Below are 17,548 nucleotides of genomic sequence, written 5' to 3' on the forward strand. Positions count from 1 at the left end.
TTAAAGCAAGGCAGTGGGACTCCTCCATGAGCACTTTGACACAAGATAAGCAAAACCTGGATCTAACAGTTTCTTACCCTGATGGTTTAAGGCATTTGTGATGGTAGACAGACAAGGGGAGTTAATGATCTCTGCACACTTATACTGGAGTGGTCATTCAGGTGCTGTTTACATTGAAAGTAATGAAATTTAAAGTCATAAATTTTAATGGGCAGCAGTTTGATGCTTTTTCCAGCTGCCTTGTGTCCTCTCTTTTTAGGTATCAAGAAATGTGCACATCTCCACTACCTCATGGAAATGGTTTAACTTTGTGCAAAGTTAATTACATGTCAAGGAACCCAGTGGGTCTTCATCTCAATTAACACATAAATGATAAAAAATTAAAATATCTGTTTAGAGATAGATGCACAGGTCTAGCCTCACTTCAGAGAACTCTTGAGTAGCTGGAAGACTGTTCTTCTGAGCTGGATTTGTGTTACATCACTCTGTTGTTTCACAGGAATACATTGTATAATTCAAGTCTGAAGGAAGATGTGCATGACATAGGCTTATCTCATTTTTCCAGCACTATTAATAGGAGATAATATCTTTCCCTATGCACTTTGCCACTCTGATATTTGTTTCATGCTCCACACTCCTTCCTTCTCTCCTTTTCCAGTTGCAAACCTTCACAGGTTACCAGGTTGTGGTAGTTTGGGCTTTAGTTTCAGTTTAGGCCGTATTTAGGCCTCAGTTTTGGCAGGCCTCAAAGGATGTGACATAGATAAGAAGGGACAAGCATCATCTGACTTAAGCAACCAAAGAGGTATTTCATATCATCTGACATCATCAAGAAGTGTCAAGGGGTATAAAAAGAGAGAGAGGAGGAATTTCTGTCTCTTTTGGTCTTTGCCTCAGCCCCATTAGGTTGTGCTGCACTGACTCCTGAGATTAGGCCTTGCCACTCTCCGCGTTGTTGTTTATCTAGGGAGGTGAACATTTTCTTGTTAATTTCCCTTTTCTCTTGCTGGAAGATTTCTCAGGAAGAGGTTCTGGAAGGTTTTCTGGGGTTTGGGTGGTTGGAATCTGTGTTATTAACTTGGGTCACCTTGGTGAAAGCGTTATTATTTCTTTTCATAATTGTATATATATATTATATAATATTCTGTTTTAAATTTTCTTTTCTTTTGTGTAAATATAAAAACCTTGCCATTTCAAAGTTCCATTTCTTGAGTCTTTTCTTCCTCACTCCCTTTCATGGGGACCCTTTGACTTTGCATTGGGCAGCTGGCATTTTGCCAAGCTAAACCATAACACTGGTGGCTTCAGTAAAGGTATGGTTACTGCAGAAGAAATTTAGCTGTTGAGTCTTGCCCATCACCCCTACAATCCCTTCGTTCTACCACTGGGCAAATGAGCCACCCCTGCAGGCGCAGCTGGGTCCCAGCACAGTTGTACCACTGTCATACACTGCACCACACTGTGTAGCCTGGGGACACAATCCTGGGGAATGGTAATGCTGAGTCTTGAAGTGGCTCTTTTCCATCTGAGTCTGGGATTGCTTTGAGTCACCTTCTGGTTTTGTTTGGTGCCAATAATCAGATGGTGCATTTTTTTCTTTCACTAAACTTAGGGCTGCTAATCACAATGGGCGGCTTAATGTTTCCCTGTATTATTTAATTCAGATGCCACTTTAACTCCCTTCTATGTGTGGAACATAGTCTGTATCTTTCTGCATGTAGTCTGTCACTGCAGGTATCACTTAAAAGACAATGGGACACAGAGTCTCAGAAGTCTTCATTAATCATCCACGGTTAGCCATTCACAATATAAATAATTGATTTGTCCTTACATGCAACATTGCTTCACAGCAAGGAGCAAAGAGATTAACAAGTTTCTCTGTAACACAGGCCCAGAGACAGCTGGGGCTGAGGGGAGGGTTCCAGGAATGGTCAGATAAGTGCATCATTCCATCTGGAATGACTGGGCATTGCCAGCTCCTGGGAGGCTAGGGCAAGGACACTCTACTGACTTGGTGCACACCCTGGCTGAGCAGGCCACTCACAGATGAGTGCCGACTGTGACAATTTGAGAGGTGAAAATTATGGGTATTTCTCATTCTCCTCTTTTTGCATAATATTAGAAGGAAGGAGAGACTGGACCTTTTAAGGAATTTAGTTGGGTCTTTATGAAAATAGGTGCATGGTCTCCTGTGCTCCAGAAAACTCAAATGATTTTGTAACCTTGAATCCTAAACAAAGGTGTAATTATATTGTTTTCCTTCAGTGAAAAACCCTCTTAGCATGTTATCACCTGCTTCTTCTTCACCACCAGCAGCACCCCTTACGACATGCTGCAGTTTCCTACCCCTTAACTCCATCATGATGATTAAGTAGGTGTGAGCCTACACCACCAAGTGGCATTTCTGATAACAGTTAATCTAAAAATAAAGACAACTAAATCCAGATAGCCAAAAGACAACAGATTCTTCATAACAGTTGATGGTGCAGTCTCACAAGTGGGAAGATGCAAAAATGAGGCTAGAATTGCTACACAGGAAAGCAATCACAGCAGAGCAGTGTAAGTCAGTAAGTGACTAATCCACCACAAAGGTAAGTACCTGTCTGAAGAGTTGTCTGCCCTTCTGCCTTTATTGTTTATTATTCAAATTCACATTCAGACCCATTCAGCCTTTGCTTTCCTGAGAACTTGAGCATGCAGAAAAATCTAAAGGAAAAACTGAGGTATCATTGTTTTATTTCAGAATACCTAGAATAGTTGTCTGCACCTATGAGGGAGGCTCCATGGCATACAATGTGACTTAAGTCCCGCATAGCTGATACTTGTAAGGCAGAAATTCTTGACGAGCTGATACACTGCACTGACTCCTGACACCTCTAACCTTCCAGATTCAGCATAGTGTTGTTGGTAAGCACCATCTTGAAAAGACTTAGGTATAACAAACCACATGAGTATTTTGGAAGTTTCCTACTAGTCTTGAATAACTCTAAAAGCAGCTCAGGCTTCAGTGGGCTTATCTGTCCTGCGAGGTACCTTTCATTGTTAACAGGAAAATCTCAGTCTTCCACAACAACCAGAGTAACTCAGTATATATACACACTCTGAACAGCATCAGCATTTTTTTAGAAAGCATAAAAATTTTAAAGGATTCTTTTTAAAACCAACATATTTTGTAAAATTGTCTTTAATTTAAATTTTAAAACCTAATCCATTTATTTCACAATTCTTTATATTCTCGTTGTAAACTTTTATTATATAATAGCGAAGTTAAGAATAATCAAGTAACACCAGAAAGTGATGTTGATGTTCACTCAGAAAACAGGAGAAGACATAATCCTTCAGTTTTGTTTATCAGACATCACTTTTAAAGAGAGTGAGGGATATAAAGAGATGTATCTCTCATTCAGGGAAACGGAATGCTGTCATTTGCAGGTTAATAGCGATTTGTGCGGCTTGTGCAACTTTGTTATAACTAGTATCCCCATAAATGTACTAATTGCACATGTAGAGATAAAAATTTCTCTGCAACACAACCAAAGTGACAAAACACCTATGTATACCTATGGCTAGCTTCTGCACAAACTGGTGTTGTAGAAAAATGTTTCTTAAAAAGAAAACAAAAAATTAAACCATCTTCAATCTAAGTGACATTTGGTCACATTTGAAACATGGTCTATTACGGTCAATTTTTTTTAGTAGTATGTGGTTTCTGAAGCATCCGACACTCCACACCAAAGACTAAACTACCAAAAGTCACCCGTTATTATTTAACAAATAGACTATAACCTTAGTAAAAAGAAAAAAAAAATACAGTAAATCCTATATTTGTTTATAGTCTTGCATCTTAAGAAAATTATTTCCCTTTCTTATGTTAATTGCTCATGCGATTTCTTTGCTACAGAAAAAAATATCACAGCATCTCTAAGAATATCTTGTTCACATAAAAATTAAACACATATACTCTAACCAGCCATAAGCAATAAATATATCTACCTCTAAACCTTATTCTTTATATTCTTCTAAAATCTCTATCTAGCAGATGTAATGTGTATAGACACCTGAAACCTATGCAAATGACAATAAAGTAGCGGCTTGTAAGTAATAAGTGATAGAAATTTTGATATTGATAATATTTAAAAATGAGACTGGACAAGCAAAGCATAGGGTAAAAACAGAATCAGAAGCTGATTACATTATGTGTAATTACTACTACTATACTTCCAATCTAATGGAGATGCACACAACATTACAGAAGAGTAATAAGACAAATACCTTTTCCTGAATAGCCACAGGGACTGATGACAGGACTAAGATTTTGGAGCAGACAAAAATAATCTTGACGTCCATATTACTATTTTAAAATGTTTATGATACAGGTGAAATTTAATTTTAGAGGTGATATGGTGTGGTGAAATTGTCGCAGATGCTTTTCAAGAAAGATTTGAAAAAAAGATAAAAATTATTGCTGCTCAAGACACAATCCAAGGAACTTTGGTACACCCAGATAGATACATGGAAAAGATATGTCTGGAGAAGGATGAAACAGCACAGAGAAAGATAGGTGCTGCTCCATCACAGGTGTATTTTCAGGAATGCGGTGACAGAGTTTATGTTAAAATCCAGAACCATTATCTTAGGTGTGGGCATGTTTTCCTCAAAGACGAGAGTAAAATGCTGTGTTCTCAGATTTCATCAGGAAGAAAAGTAACTCCCTGAGGAACAGCTAAGCTCCACACATGAGATGAGGAACAAGAGCAGCTGGTCACATTTAAAGCAAATGATGATGCTAGAAGGTCAGCTCTCCAGTTCTCCTCTGCCTACTTGACTACTAAGAGGAATATGATTTGATTTTAAAGACGTTTAGTGATAAAATCAAACACATTGTCAGTCAAAGCAATTGACAGGCTTTCACAGGGAGAAATGTTTGTGCTATTCTTCCTGGAAAAACTGAATACATTTGGAGGCTAAGAATATTAATAAGAAGAATCTAAATTTCAATCCACATTCCAACACAGGAGAGGAAGAGGGTTCAAGGTCATTAAACAGGTTTTACAGGACTGCAAAATGTAATGCAAATAAAACTGTAAATAAAATTAAACTGAATGTAGCAAAAGTATAAGCATATGCTGTGACAGCCTTGCTCCTCACCTCTAGTCCTCTACACTTTAAGCACTCTCTTTCCAGACTGGATATTGTTCAGAAGGCAAAAAAGGCAACCTTACAGACACAAGGCTCATCTTGGAGCTTTGCAAGGTGAAAATGGGAGTACAAAAATCAAAGTCATTTGGTTTTGGAAATTGAACTGCTTCTCAGAGGGTGCTGGCTGGAGACAAGGAAGCTGCTGTTCTTCATGCTGTTAGTGGGAAATGTCGTAATAGTAGTTACGTAATTTCATCTCAACTGCAACAAATCCTGGTCGGTCATCAACACTGTGGAAAGAACAAGTTATCAATGCACAGCAAGAAGAAAGTTGTAAAGTGCATGGGCCTTGTAATGTTTGGTACTCTATCTCACTGACAGCTTATTTAAAGCTGCTCACAATATTTGAAGTCTATCAAAATGTTGCTACAAAATTAATCCCAAGTGGCAAATGCCATTACCAAGCATACAGTGAATGGATTTACTATCATCCCCATTACTTTGAGGTTGGTGAAGGTACTAGAAAAAAGAAATGGTAAATCAGCTCATTTTCTACTTCATTTATTTTAGTAATAATCCAGAGAAAAGAATATTTGTAGTGCAATATCTGCCTTACAATAGGTACTACAGTCACACAGGAAGGCTTAGAATCACTGAGAGGAGTTTATCCATACACTATATGACTGTATGGTCTTTCTTCTATATCTGCAACTATTTCTATATTTGAAGAACACAGTTAAATTGACAAGCCCTTACAATATTACACTACGTGTTGAGATAGTTACTCTGCCTGACTTGAACTTTCTTTTTCTGAATTTTTCTTTTTTCTAATACTAAAGATATTTGACTCAAAAATAAACATCTGCATGCTTTATGATATGTTTATTAATCATAACAAAACCTGGTCCATTTCCCTGTAGAACTGTTACAGAATTCTTCAAGTCAAACCAAAAGGCAGGAATTATTTTATGGCTGCACATTCTTTCTACAGTACAAGGTATAATAAATCTAAGAAATACGATGCCTAAAAATTAAGTACTACAGCTCCTTAAATGTAGATTTTGGACACACACTTTTTCTAGATCATTAACAGGAATAATAACTGACATTACAATACTGTAGGTACTTTCTGGAGGCTTCCTACAGCTATAGGTAACTTCAACAAAATAGTTTAAAATGATAAATCATAAAACAGTTTTAATAAATTTTTTGCAATATATTAATTAAAGAAATCAAGTAGGTTTTATTTTTTTAATTTTATATTTCATAATTATAACTTCTGAATTGTTATTAACAATAACAACAAAAAAGTTTCTGACATATCGCGTATGATTTGAAAAGTTGTTTTGCCTCTCACTGACCGAAAGTCAGTGTAGGATCCAATCTGCGTACATAAAGAATTGAAAGAAGAGGAAAAATAGGTCAAAACAGAAACTACTGAGGAATGGAATAAATATTTTGGCACTATGACTTTGAAATTTCAGTAAAGACTTGGAAATGAAGATTAAACAAAATACAATCCAAAATGACACATATTTGGTTTATTTCAAACTTTCTTTTGAAAATTTATTAGATGGATCTTTTGTAGAATTGCGTGGTTTTTATGATAACCTATATTTTGTATATACCTGTTCCAGTAAACTTTGTTGTGCAAAATCATCTTCTTGTAGTACACTCTGTAACTCAAATAATTTTCTCCTGAACATGCAACTGATTCCTAAGTTTGGAGTAGTGTTGTAACAACAAAAAAGCTGAAAAGACATATTTTGAAATAATCTCCTCACTCCCTTTCTGCTATTAATAATGTAGATTAACATATATTTCTGTTAAAAGAGCATCACAATACACTCACTTGTATGTCCAACACAATTTCATTAGACTGTAGACTTCTATTGGGCAGACTTCAGGACGTTCCATTCGTTCTCCTCTTTCAATCATCTGTGCAACTTCACCACCTTTCATTCCCTGTAGCAAGGTGACCAGAACAGTCAGTCAGTGAAGTTGCAAATAATTACAGTGTACATCAAATAGAAGCCTGGAATTGATTTTTGGGCTATTGTTTGACTCATTTGTTGCAACAACTCTTTTTAGTAGGAAAAGGCGTTGGTTCAAATTTGATCTGAATTTTTACCAAAAAGAAAAAAAAAATGGCCAGATATAATCACTCACCTTATATGGTTTTTGCCCATAAGAGAAGGCTTCCCACATTAAAACCCCAAAGCTCCAGACATCACTTTTGCTAGAAAATTTGTAGAAATTCATGCATTCTGGAGCATACCATTTCACTGGCCATTTTCCATGACTTTGTGCCTAAAATATGTTGTAACAGAAAGTAAATAAAGCAGCCTAGAGACAACAGTAAATAGTAAACACCACTAGAATGCATATAAGCCGAACTAACTTAGATCTGCACACATTTGGACTAAGTACCATGACATTTTTATGCACTTAGCATTAGAGAGAATGGTAACAGCTCTGCCAAAAGTATTACCAAATTGTTCCTAAACTTTCACTTTCAAAATAATGTACTGAAAGGAAATCTATGGTAAAATGAAATGTAGCTAAATGATATGGAATCATGCTGCAGTAACATTTAATTTAAAGTTTCCCTTTAGAATTAGAGATTTTTTTTCATTTCAGCTCTCCATAGGGGTAAGAGATACATACCCAGATACTTGAAGTTGATACTCTATTTCAAAGCACAGTGCCTTGTGACAAACTGCAGTTTGATTAAATGTGCCATAACACTGCATTACAACCACTCAAGTGTCAAGCTATCCTTGCACAGTACTAGATCTAGGGATACAACATGATTATATCCCATGGACTTGTAAAGGGAAGGGACCTTTGATACTGATTCTCAAGGCTCTTAGACTGAGATTGAGAAGTATCTCTGGCTAGGCTAGTGGCAGTGATTTAAGATGCTTTTCCTGATGGCAGTTACTATTCCTATAAGAAGGTCATCAAAAGGGAACATGTGCTTCCTCCTCCTTCTTCTCCTCTGCAGTGGTTCATAGTCTGGCTTATTAGTTTTAAACCGCTGATGAAAGGGAATAGGCAGAAGGAACAAATAATTTGAAATGCAAGAGTGATATATTAGGAAAAAAAAAAGGATGCAGACATGACTACAGTCATTATCTCCCACCTCGTACCTTATTAAGTGTGGCAATTATTTTAATCCTTCTAGCTGTACAGATCTCCAATGAATTTAAACCAAACTAAACAAATTTTGCTAAGGTAATTTATTATTTACCAATGGTATTCTTTCAAACCTTCCCCCATCCTGCCCATACAGTAAAGTATTAATCAACAATACAATATGTTAGCCTACACTTTCCTTGGACCTGGTGAAAACTATCCTGCAACTATTCTTCCATCACTAATTTCAGCCTTCTAATGAAAAGTTTACTAAAATTAAATTAAAGTAGTCAAGTAAAAGATGGGATTAGAGTTTTCCTCCCTACACATCTCCTAATGTTAATCACAAATTTTGAAAATTGGTAACCTAATACCAGGCTATAAAACAATGGATGACACATATATTTGCAATTTTCAACTTGCAAAACCAATTGCATTTCAACTTAAAATCGCATTATTAAGCTATGTTGCTACACAACTTTCATGTCCTGTTCAAGACTTACCTTATAATAATTTTCATCAGCGCTAAGAGCTTTAGAAAGTCCAAAATCACTAATTTTGGCATAATGTTGTGTGACTAATAGCACATTCCTTGCAGCCAGATCCCTATGAACAAAGTTGTTCTCCTCCAGGTATTTCATCCCCATGGAAACCTGGTGCACCAGCTCAGTTATGTTCTTCTCTGTGACATGTCTGAAAATCATAATTGAATTTTAAAGAGGTCAGTAGTTCATTTGCATGACTTTTCATGGAGTTAAAATATAAATCTTTACTATGAAATTGCCCATATCATGCTGTGAACCTGCCTGACTTACAATTAGCTAAACTTCAATTAGAAAAGGCAGCCTAGGCTACCTATCCTGGGCAAGATGATGCGTGATCATGTCAACAAATCAGCAATTGAAGGGTATGTGAAAATTCTTTCATTTATTCAAAATATACTATTTTGACAGAAATATTTGGTGGTTAGAAGACATGTACAAGAAAATAATTTCCAGAGAAGAGTAACTACAATCATAAATTTTTATATTACTAACATGTCAATTTACAATTTTCCTTAAAATAAAAATAAAGGAAAAGACTTGTACTCTCTGAAATGGAATCAAGGCTTACATACCTATTTTTTTGCAAAAATTTGTTCAATGGCCCGAGTGCAGCCATTTCCATTACTAACATCCAGGCCTCAGCTTCACATATGCCTATCATTCGGACAATATATGGATTATCCAGTTGCTGCATTACATTTGCTTCTCTCAGTAATTCATCCTTTATGGCTGGATCATTACTCTCATTCTTAAGAATTTTTACAGCCACTGGCTTGGCACCCCTGAAAAAAAAAAGTTGAAAAAAAAAATCCAGTTCTGGGACTAGTTGCTGAAAAAGCTGTTCACTAATGCACGCAGTTTTCATCTGAGGTTTCCATGCATATAATACAAATTGTGACAAAAGATAGAACTGATATTAAGAGATGAAAACAACAATAACAGGAACATTTCTCTGTCAAATGCTCAGAAGTTAAGCAAAAGAGTGAGAATGAAATTAACCTGAGAATATTACAAATTATCATAAAAATATCTTAAGACCAAGGGCAAAATTTTCTTTCCCATTCTGGCAAGGATGGCACAAAGCTTTTCTGTCAAGAAAAGTTACAAGGAGCTTTCTAAGCACTGAAGTATTTCAGGGTTGAGACTAGAACATGCAGCATTGCAAGACCTCAAGGCAGTGCTCTGAAATCCCGAGGAACTAAGTCTATTTCTGCAGCCTTCAGTTCATACAGCTAACTGAAAGTGTGACTGAGGATAGCTCAAGTGTGAAACAAGATTAAAAAATATACAGGCCAAGATCAGAGCCCTTCAAATCACTACAGACTCTACTAAAAACAATAGAAATTGTTCCTGCCAATGAAAACCTCAGTTAAAGAAATGCCTCCAAGCTTCAAATGACGAGAATGTATACATAAGGAGTCCATGCACATAAAAACATACCAATAACATTTTCCTATCAAAATGCATAAACAGGATCTGTTCTTATTGACATTACATTAAAAAAGGTTACAACATGTTCTAACTTCTTGAAAATCAACAATCCAGCTTCAGGCAACTGGTATTTATTGTACTTATTTTAAGCAAAAAACCTCTTTGGTACACGTAAGCTGTTCATGGCCCTGTACACTATTTTTGAAAGAGATGTTTTGCAAATGGGAAATATTACATAGCATGACTGCTCATACAAACTGTGGAGGAAGGCAATGGATGTTTCTATCAGAAAAGTGAATACTCATAAGGAGCACTTCCCCACTTTACAAAGAAGAATGAGTGCGTAAGTGTAAGAAAAATGAGAGAAACTGGTCCAAATACTCAGGTACAGTTTGTCATCCAAATGACATGCAAAGATTACTACTGCGCCAAAAAATAAAGGCTAGACCTTTTGCATATTAGACACAATGACAATAGAAGGAAACACTTACTTTTTCATCTTATAGAGCCCTTTTTTTACAGTACCAAAGTTGCCAGAGCCAAGTTCACCATCCTCCAAGGTTAACAGTTTCCTGTCTAGAGTTACATTTTTTGGCTTAATTTCATCTGGATCAGCATATGGACTTTCATAGACCTCAGTATCCATGGGTAAGGCCTCTCTCTGATCACCTGCAGTTCAAACAATGAAAAATATGGGCAAGATTTTAGACACTTCTGCTGACACTGTTAATATGTTCACCTTTTCTACATTGAGCATCATCAGCGTGTTTGACTTATAAGGGCAGGATAAAGAGATCACATACAGTCCATCTATATACACTTTAGAACACCCCAAAACAGTGACTTCCACCTAGTGACATTCTCTAACTACTGAACATTTGTGAAATGTGAAATGAGGATGTTCCTTGACTGAAGGAGTGTTAAAGTTTAGCCCTTTTCCTTAGTACTTCCCATTAGTTACCTCAGAAAATTCTTCACTCAGAATGTCACCTTATACGTACTTCATTCTTAGGCATCCCAGTTTAATTGCATTTTACTTGGCACTATGGATGCAACAGGGTGGAAATGTTTTTATGAAATGAGATGATACAGCTTTTTAGAGTCAGGGAAGTAAGTGGTGATGTCTGGCAGTTTCAGCCACCAGGCTTGAGTTATGATACTGGATATACCAATACATCACAGGGTGTGAAAGACTTGGAAGAAAAAACAAATATGGGTTGAGACAATTCTGCCACAAAGAAGAAAATTGTTCTACTTATATAAATTACTCTGCTTACCTCTTTCTGCTTCTGTAAGACCTCTCTTCCTTTGCAGCACGTAAGGATTAAAAGGTGTTTCTTGAGACGGGTGGCCAATATTTGTCTGAAGCTACAGCACAAAAATAAGAGTTTTTCTATTTAACAATGAATAGATAAGTTTAAAGCACTTTGCCTCCCCAAGGATTAAGCCATAATGATTGTATGAGAGATAGGTGAGAATCAGAAAGTAAGAAAGGGATCCAAAAGAGTTTATTTCATTCTGGAGGTTATTGCTAAAGCAAATATCCAGGCCAAATGAAACTTACACTGGTAAAGCACAAAAAGATATTCCAAGTATTTCAGAGCATTATATATGAGAGAATTTACTGTACTGGATAGTGCACAAATCTTATTTTGCAGATATTAAATTTATGTGCTCTTTTCAAATCTCCCTTGTAACACAAGTAGTCATAAGGATTTCGCTTTAACCTGTCCTTCCCCCCTCTCGAAGTTCTCTCTCCCCTTATCTAGGCCATAGACAAATTGCTAGCACAAATGAAAACAAAAAGCAATTCCCTTTTTCTCCTGTTGGTATTACAGAGTGACTCCACTTGAAAGAAGTGAAAGAAACTGGAGTAAAAATTATTATTTTAATAGGCTTATGTAACATCAGGGACAAACATCATCCAGATATTAGGCCATTTTTTCTCATCTGGTAAGAGAGCAAATTGTTTAATTAATTGAGCATCTCGTTCAAATACAATCCCTCTGCCTTTATTCCTCTCAGAGGTATAATATGGAGTACACAAACCATCCCAACAGAAACAGTGTGTTTTGGAGCTCCTTGGTTGAAGGATGAGCCTGGCCTAAAAAAGTATTTTTGCTCTTTTCTCTCTGTGAGCTGTCAGGAACATAGAATTACACAACTTATTTCTGCTGTTTAGTCTCTTTTCTTTCTTAATGTAGAATTTTACTCCACTTATTAGTGACCTAACCCTCCTAAGAGAGTGTTTTAAAATGAAAAATTGAAACATCAACACAAATTTTCTCAGCTCAAATAGGAAAAAAGGTATAATGCAGTTGAAAAACATGGAATAGGGCTATTTTGCAAATATTTGAGTATATAGCTCTTCTTTTTTTAAAAAAACTGAAGCTTTCAATGGCTTAAGTTCCTTTTAGAAATCTTGTGGTTTTCAAGTAAAGAGAAACAAAGGTCTAGTGGATGGTGTCCCTGCCCATGACAAGGGGGTTGGAATGAGATGATCTTTGAAGGTCCCTTCCAACCCAAAGCATTCTATGATTCTGTGAAGTTTCCTGATGTGAACTACTGAATACAATAGACATTTCATCATTTGGAAACTGCGTTTAGTAGGAAAAACACCTCACCTGGGCATTACAGACCTTTAAATCCTAATGAAGTTATCTGCTCGGTTGGATGAAATAGAAAAGGTTTTAATATGTAGATTTTACAGCAAACCATGACTAGGAGGCGTCAGTTCTGGTCTTGTAGGTTGAGCAAAATGGCATCTGGCTGTATTTCTGACTTGAATTGCTCAGTCTTGGGAACAGTATTAAAAGGCCATTTGCTATCAGGGCAAGCCACAAAAGTCCCGAGACAGTTCTGGGATAGGTGAGGGAACAAACTGACTTACATACCAATCTCAAGAACAAGGGAGGCAAAGGAAGGTATAAAACAAGATCCTCAACCGTAGTTTTGTTTTCCTATACTGATACACCTTGCCAGTTTTGCAAGTTAAGGACTCTGTTTCCAGGACCTGTGTCACACTAGTCACACAGGTGATTTACTACCCCAAAACCTCACTAGGATTGGAACTCAATCACAAATCTCTCAACATGGGTTGGTAGTTTCACTGTAAATACTTAGAGCAGTTTTACTGTACACTGAAAGTGCGTATAGGAAAATACTCATGTTCAGTCAAAAATATTAATCATCTTTTACAAAGCAAAATCTAATCAGGCAGAATTACACTTTCTGATTCCACAGTGATTTTATTTTGTGCATTTTGTAGATCCTGAATTGCTTCAGAATGCATCAAGAACACCTAAGAGCTTTATCTTGCTGCTAGATGCTATGAGCCACTCAGTATTACTACTTAGAAGTGACTGTAGTTCCACTGGATAGCTTCTTGGATGTATTCTTAGTTCCTATATTAACAATATTTATACTTTAAAGGGAGATTGTTTTACATTACAAAAGTTATTTGGAGTCAATCAAGTGAGTGCATACAAAGCAATATGGACTGACAACAATACCTGTTGTTAGACAGATACAAGTGCAAAGGAAACAGGTACAACTTGCCACATTGCATAGATTTTATGGAACTGTCTGAAGCCTTCAAATGTCCCATAGTACATCCCTTACTTAAAACACTGGAAACTTTTCTGTAGTTACAACTAGGTAAAGTAATACATGTATAGCTCTACACATAGGTAGCTCTAAGCTAGTTAAATATTCCTGACACTAAGTCTCAATTTATGGATTGGCTTACATTGAACTGCCCAAACATAATTTATATACATCAAATTAATACATCTCAAGAATCCATTCATCAGTGAAAAACAGTTTGTAAAAACATAACTCTGTTCAAGACATAGCTGAGTCCTCAAGTGGAACATATACAAATATTTCTACTCTTTGCAATTGAAAAAGACAATAAAAGAATCAAAAAGGACTGGATGCCCTTGCTCAGAAACTACACTAGAAACAAAAAAAGGAACACATCAATTCTGTGCTTGTAAATAAAGCTTTGCAGCTGTGAATTGGAAATCATACAGTGACACCAAATAAAGCCAGTTCTCTTTCTAAGACAGCTGCTAATGTTTAAAAGGATAATGTCTTATGCATCATTAGTATTAGCTAGGCTAACTAATAAAAATGTATGTGTAGAATGTTGTTTCTCATTGTTGCAGATTGATTAAATAGCTTGTAATGTCTTTTTCATTTATACTGCTTTCTTCCTCTCCAGAAGGAAATGGGACATCTGGCTACCCTGAACAAAGACAAGGCTGAGGTTCTCAACAACTTCTATGCTTCAGTCTTCAATAGCAAGTGCCTCAGCCATGCTGCCCAAGTTGCGAAAGACAAATACAAGGACTGGGAAAACAGGCGCAAGTCCATGGGAACTAATGAGACCCATACAAGGGTCCTCAGGGAGCTGGCAGACAAAGTTACTAAGCCACTATCCATAATATTTGAAAAGTCATGGCAGTGAGGTCAAGTCTCCAATGACTGGAAACAGGGAAATATAAACCCCATTTTCAAGAAGGAGAAAGTGGAAGACCTGAGGAACTGCAGACCAGTCAGTTTCACCTCTATGCCAGGCAAGACAACAAAGCAGATTCTCCTGAAAACTGCACTAAGGCAGATGGAAAACAAAAAGGTGATTGGTCACAGCCAACATGGCTTTACAAATGGAAAATCATGCCTGACAAATTTGGTAACTATCTATAACAGGGCTGCAGCATTGGTGGATGGGGCAGAGCAACTGACTTCACCTACCTGGACCTATACAAAGTGTTTGACACTGTCCCACATGGTGTTCTTGTCCCTAAATTGGAGAGACATGGATTTGATAGAGAGACCACTCAGTGCATGAAGAACTGGATGAATGGCCACAAATAGTTGTGGTCAATGGCTCGTTGTTCACGAGGAGACCAGTGATGTGTGGTGTCTCTCAGGGGTCAGGATCAATACTGTTCAACACCTTTGTCAGTGACATGGACAGTGGGATCTGGTGAACCCCTAACAAGTTTGCTGATGACACCAAGTTGTATGGCACAGTTGACATCCTGGAGGGAAGGAATGCCACCCAGAGGGACCTTGGCATGCTTGAGAGATGGGTCTGCATAAACCTCATGAAGTTCAACAAAAAGAACTGCAGGGTCCTACACCTGGATCATGGCAATCACAGGCACACCTACAGCCTGGATGGAGAATTGATCAAGAACAACCCTGAAGAAACACCCCTATCACTTGATGGTGATGGTCAATGAAAAGCTTAACATGACCTGGCAGTGTGCTCTCAGAGCCCAGAAAGCCAACTGCCTCCTGGGCTACATCAAAAGAGTGTGACCAGCAAGTCATGGGAGGTGATTCTGCCCCTCTATTCTGCTCTGATGTGACCCCACCTGGAGCACTTCATATAATTCTGTTGCCCCCAACATAAGAAGGACATGGAACTGTTGGAGCAAGTCCAGAGGAAGGCCACAAAATTGGTAAGATGACTGGAGCACCTCCCCTATGTAGACAGGCTGAAAACAGTGCTACTGTTCACCCTGGAGAAGAGAGGGTTGTGTGGAGACCTCACAGCAACCTTCCAGTACCTGAACGGGACCTACAAGGGAAGTCGGAGAGGGACTCTTCAGGGGAAATGTGGTGATAGGGCAAGGAGTAATGGGTACAAAGTGAAAGGCTAGATATTAAGAGGAAATGCTTTTCTGTGAGGGTGGAGAAAGGGTAGAACAGGCTGCCCAGAGAGGCTGTGGCAGCCCCAACCTTGTCAGTGTTCAAGGCTAGGTTGGATAAGGCCTTGAGTAATTTGGTCTAGTGGGAGGTGTCCCTGCCCATGGCAGAGGGGCCTGGGACTAGATGATCTTTAAGGTCTCTTCCAACCCTTAGCATCCTATGATTCTCTTATTTCTGATTGAACTGGAATTTAATACTTACCTTTATAATATGCACCTTTTCAGCTCATATTAGTGACTTGGCAATATTGTGCAGTCCTCATAAAACCCCAAATATTTTTCTTTAGCTCTGCCAGTCATGTATTCATGACAGGCAGCACCCTGCATTGTTTGAATGGGATTTTTAATCAGGAATTGGAATTTTATACCACGAGTTGGAATTTTTTCTCTTAAAGTGAAGCAAGACTGACTAGAAATGATGCAAGACATGTGCATTATTGCATGTACAGTGGCCTGGGTAATAGTACCATAAAATTTCATTTTTATTTATCTGTCATTTAAATCCAGAGTCCTTTCTGCCTACACTTTTAAAACAGGAATTTTAATTCTGCAGGTCTTATTCAGAGAAAGGGAACTTATCTTAATGCAATGAAAGCATAGGATAAGAGATTGCTCCTTGCATTCTTACAAGAAATAGAATGGGCAAAATGACTATGGCCTTGTTCAACAAGTAAAAAGGAACACAAGAAATGAGTCCATTAGAGCAGCCTGTTAAAAATGTCACATATGAGTGACATGGCTCCAATTACTCTAAATCTGATTTTTACAGATTATAACTTTTTATAAAGAATATAGTATTATTCTTAGGAAAGCAATCTGTATAGCAAGCACAATTTCTTTTCAGGTTAATAACTCTGATTTGAAAAAATGAAAACTTGTATGTAGGATCATAAAGCAGTCTTATTTTGCTAAACCAAACTGAATAGTGAAATATTGCATGACAAAGATCTCAATAGCCAAATCTTCAGTGAGCTTTAGCTAAGACGTCTCAGTTGCCACTAGGTGGCACAAGTTCATTTCAATTGTATATAAATTACCAACCTTACACTAGTAAAACAGTTTAAGAAATTTTAATCTGAATGCTAAAATTATATACAGAGTTTTTGAAATTAAAACACTATCCCAAGAATGAGTAGATAGAATATAAAAATATAACAAAAATATATTTTTAATTTACTATCTGAAAGTTTTTGATATAGAAGTAACTACCTAATTAACCAGGTGTAAACTCTGCAAGTTAGGTTTAATGAATAGTAAATCTTGGAATTGTTCAGAGTAGGACTTTTACCAAGAGTCTAAAATCTGGCCGTATGAAACTTGTGGGTCTGAGTATTCAGAGTTAAGTGTATGTAAAAGGTGATCAAATCAGATTCTTAAATCAGATTCTTCTCTGCCAATATGCTTCAGCCTGTACTCTGTGTATGTTGCCCAGAAGGCAGGAAATAGGTATTTGACAGCAGGAAGTGACCAGAGTGAGTCACAGGTTATACGAGGAGAAGATACAGCAGAGTAACCAAGTCCATGTCTACAGAATTCAAAACCCACACCTACTTTTCTGAACCAAACCAGAAT

The 17,548-nt window shown here is 37.2% G+C and overlaps 1 protein-coding gene across 3 annotated transcripts in view; it reads right to left on the reverse strand.

The window, feature by feature from the left end:
* Positions 1-2,745: 2,745 nt before the first annotated feature.
* Positions 2,746-17,548, reverse strand: part of SYK (spleen associated tyrosine kinase) — a 99,583-nt gene continuing 84,780 nt past the window's right edge. For all 3 annotated transcript variants that reach the window (XM_071580495.1, XM_071580496.1, XM_071580493.1), the window contains 7 exons: positions 11,531-11,621; positions 10,745-10,922; positions 9,395-9,604; positions 8,781-8,970; positions 7,309-7,449; positions 6,992-7,104; positions 2,746-5,429 (listed from right to left, as the gene is read on the reverse strand). In XM_071580495.1, the coding sequence (XP_071436596.1) occupies positions 5,357-5,429; positions 6,992-7,104; positions 7,309-7,449; positions 8,781-8,970; positions 9,395-9,604; positions 10,745-10,922; positions 11,531-11,621 (996 nt within the window). In that variant the 3' untranslated portion in view covers positions 2,746-5,356. The remainder of the gene's footprint in view (positions 5,430-6,991; positions 7,105-7,308; positions 7,450-8,780; positions 8,971-9,394; positions 9,605-10,744; positions 10,923-11,530; positions 11,622-17,548) is intronic.

Source organism: Pithys albifrons, chromosome Z, assembly GCF_047495875.1.
Source record: "Pithys albifrons albifrons isolate INPA30051 chromosome Z, PitAlb_v1, whole genome shotgun sequence".
Lineage (NCBI taxonomy): Eukaryota > Metazoa > Chordata > Aves > Passeriformes > Thamnophilidae > Pithys > Pithys albifrons.